This window comes from Plasmodium berghei, assembly GCF_900002375.2.
Source record: "Plasmodium berghei ANKA genome assembly, chromosome: 13".
In the NCBI taxonomy this organism is placed as follows: Eukaryota; Apicomplexa; class Aconoidasida; order Haemosporida; family Plasmodiidae; genus Plasmodium; species Plasmodium berghei.
The window spans coordinates 555,591-556,951 of NC_036171.2; the positions used below are offsets into that span (position 1 = coordinate 555,591).

Consider the following 1,361-nt stretch of genomic DNA (forward strand, 5'->3'; position numbering starts at 1 on the left):
TTTTATTTTATTTACATAATTTTTTTTAATTTAGAAAGTATTAATAGCTTTTAAATAATGTTGTTTTAAAAGTTTTTATATATATTTGAAAAAAATATTATTTGTATATTATTTTTATTTTAAAATAAATAAATTATATTACAAAATTTATATTTTCGCCTTTTGTCCAGTTTCTATTATATTATTTTTATTTTGTTTTTATTTGATTTTTCAAATTTACTAATTCTATATAATAATTTAAATTTATACAAAATGGTTGCAAAAAGCAAAACTACCAAAGTTGCTCTTAAAAAAAAGCATGTTAAGACTACAGGAAAATTAGTAAAATCAAAAGCGGTCAAAATCAAAGGAAAAAACATGAAAAATAAAGCAGTTGTTTCCAAATCAAAGAAGTTGAATCCAAAAAAATTGTAAGTTTAAATTTTTTTGTATATTTTCATTTCAAATATACTTTCTTATATATTCACATGTGTATTCCATACCTTTCCCACCTTTATGGACGTCTACAGCTCGTATATATTTTCATATGTATATATATATGTATTTTTTTTTAAATGTATACTTAAAATTATATTTGTGTAAAACCATATTTTTCTCTATATATGATTGTATAGAAGTTTATTTGTTTATAAATTTGCATTTTTATTTTTCTCATGACTTATATTATGCATAGCCGATTTACTTGCTAGTACGATATATAATGTGCAATTTCTTAAAAAAAAATCCACATTTATTTTTATTTTATACAATTTTACATTCTATGAGCTTTAGCTATATATAATGTTATGTATGTGTGTCACAGTTAAATAAGCATATATATTAATGTGACACAAAAAAATAATATGTATAGTAGGCATATATAAATATGCACTTATTTATGTTTTATCTTTTTCTAGAATTAACAAAAAGGCCAAATCCATAAAATCCATAAAAGCCATCAAATCTAAAATTGTAAAAAAAACAACAAAAAAAAACGTCAAAAAAATGATTAAAAAACAAAAATAAAGATAAGCACCTTTATATATACATAAAATATACCCCAAAGGAATAGAACAATTATCATATATTTGATTTTTTCCTTCCCCATTATATTTATATACAAAAATGGCATACAATTAATATACTTAAAAAATTTTTATAACATATTACGATATATTACATAAATAGAACAAATAGTAGTTTTATATACATGTAGATTATATTTTATTTATTATGTTTTATGTCATGAAAGTATTTTTTTTTCTCTGCCTGTTTTTTTTAGTGTTTAATTTTATATGATTTATATTTATTGTTTGTATGTGTGTGTATATGTGAGGAAATAATGTTTATATTTTTGTTTTGATGAAAAAGTAACATTTAAG

The 1,361-nt window shown here is 19.7% G+C and overlaps 1 protein-coding gene across 1 annotated transcript; it reads left to right on the forward strand.

Moving 5' to 3' along the window:
- Nucleotides 1-252: 252 nt before the first annotated feature.
- PBANKA_1312900 (conserved Plasmodium protein, unknown function) lies at nucleotides 253-1,005 on the forward strand (the record flags this gene model as incomplete). Its single annotated transcript, XM_034566711.1, has 2 exons — nucleotides 253-410; nucleotides 897-1,005. 2 exons carry the CDS (start codon nucleotides 253-255, stop codon nucleotides 1,003-1,005), a joined length of 267 nt encoding a protein of 88 aa, XP_034423281.1.
- Nucleotides 1,006-1,361: the final 356 nt, after the last annotated feature.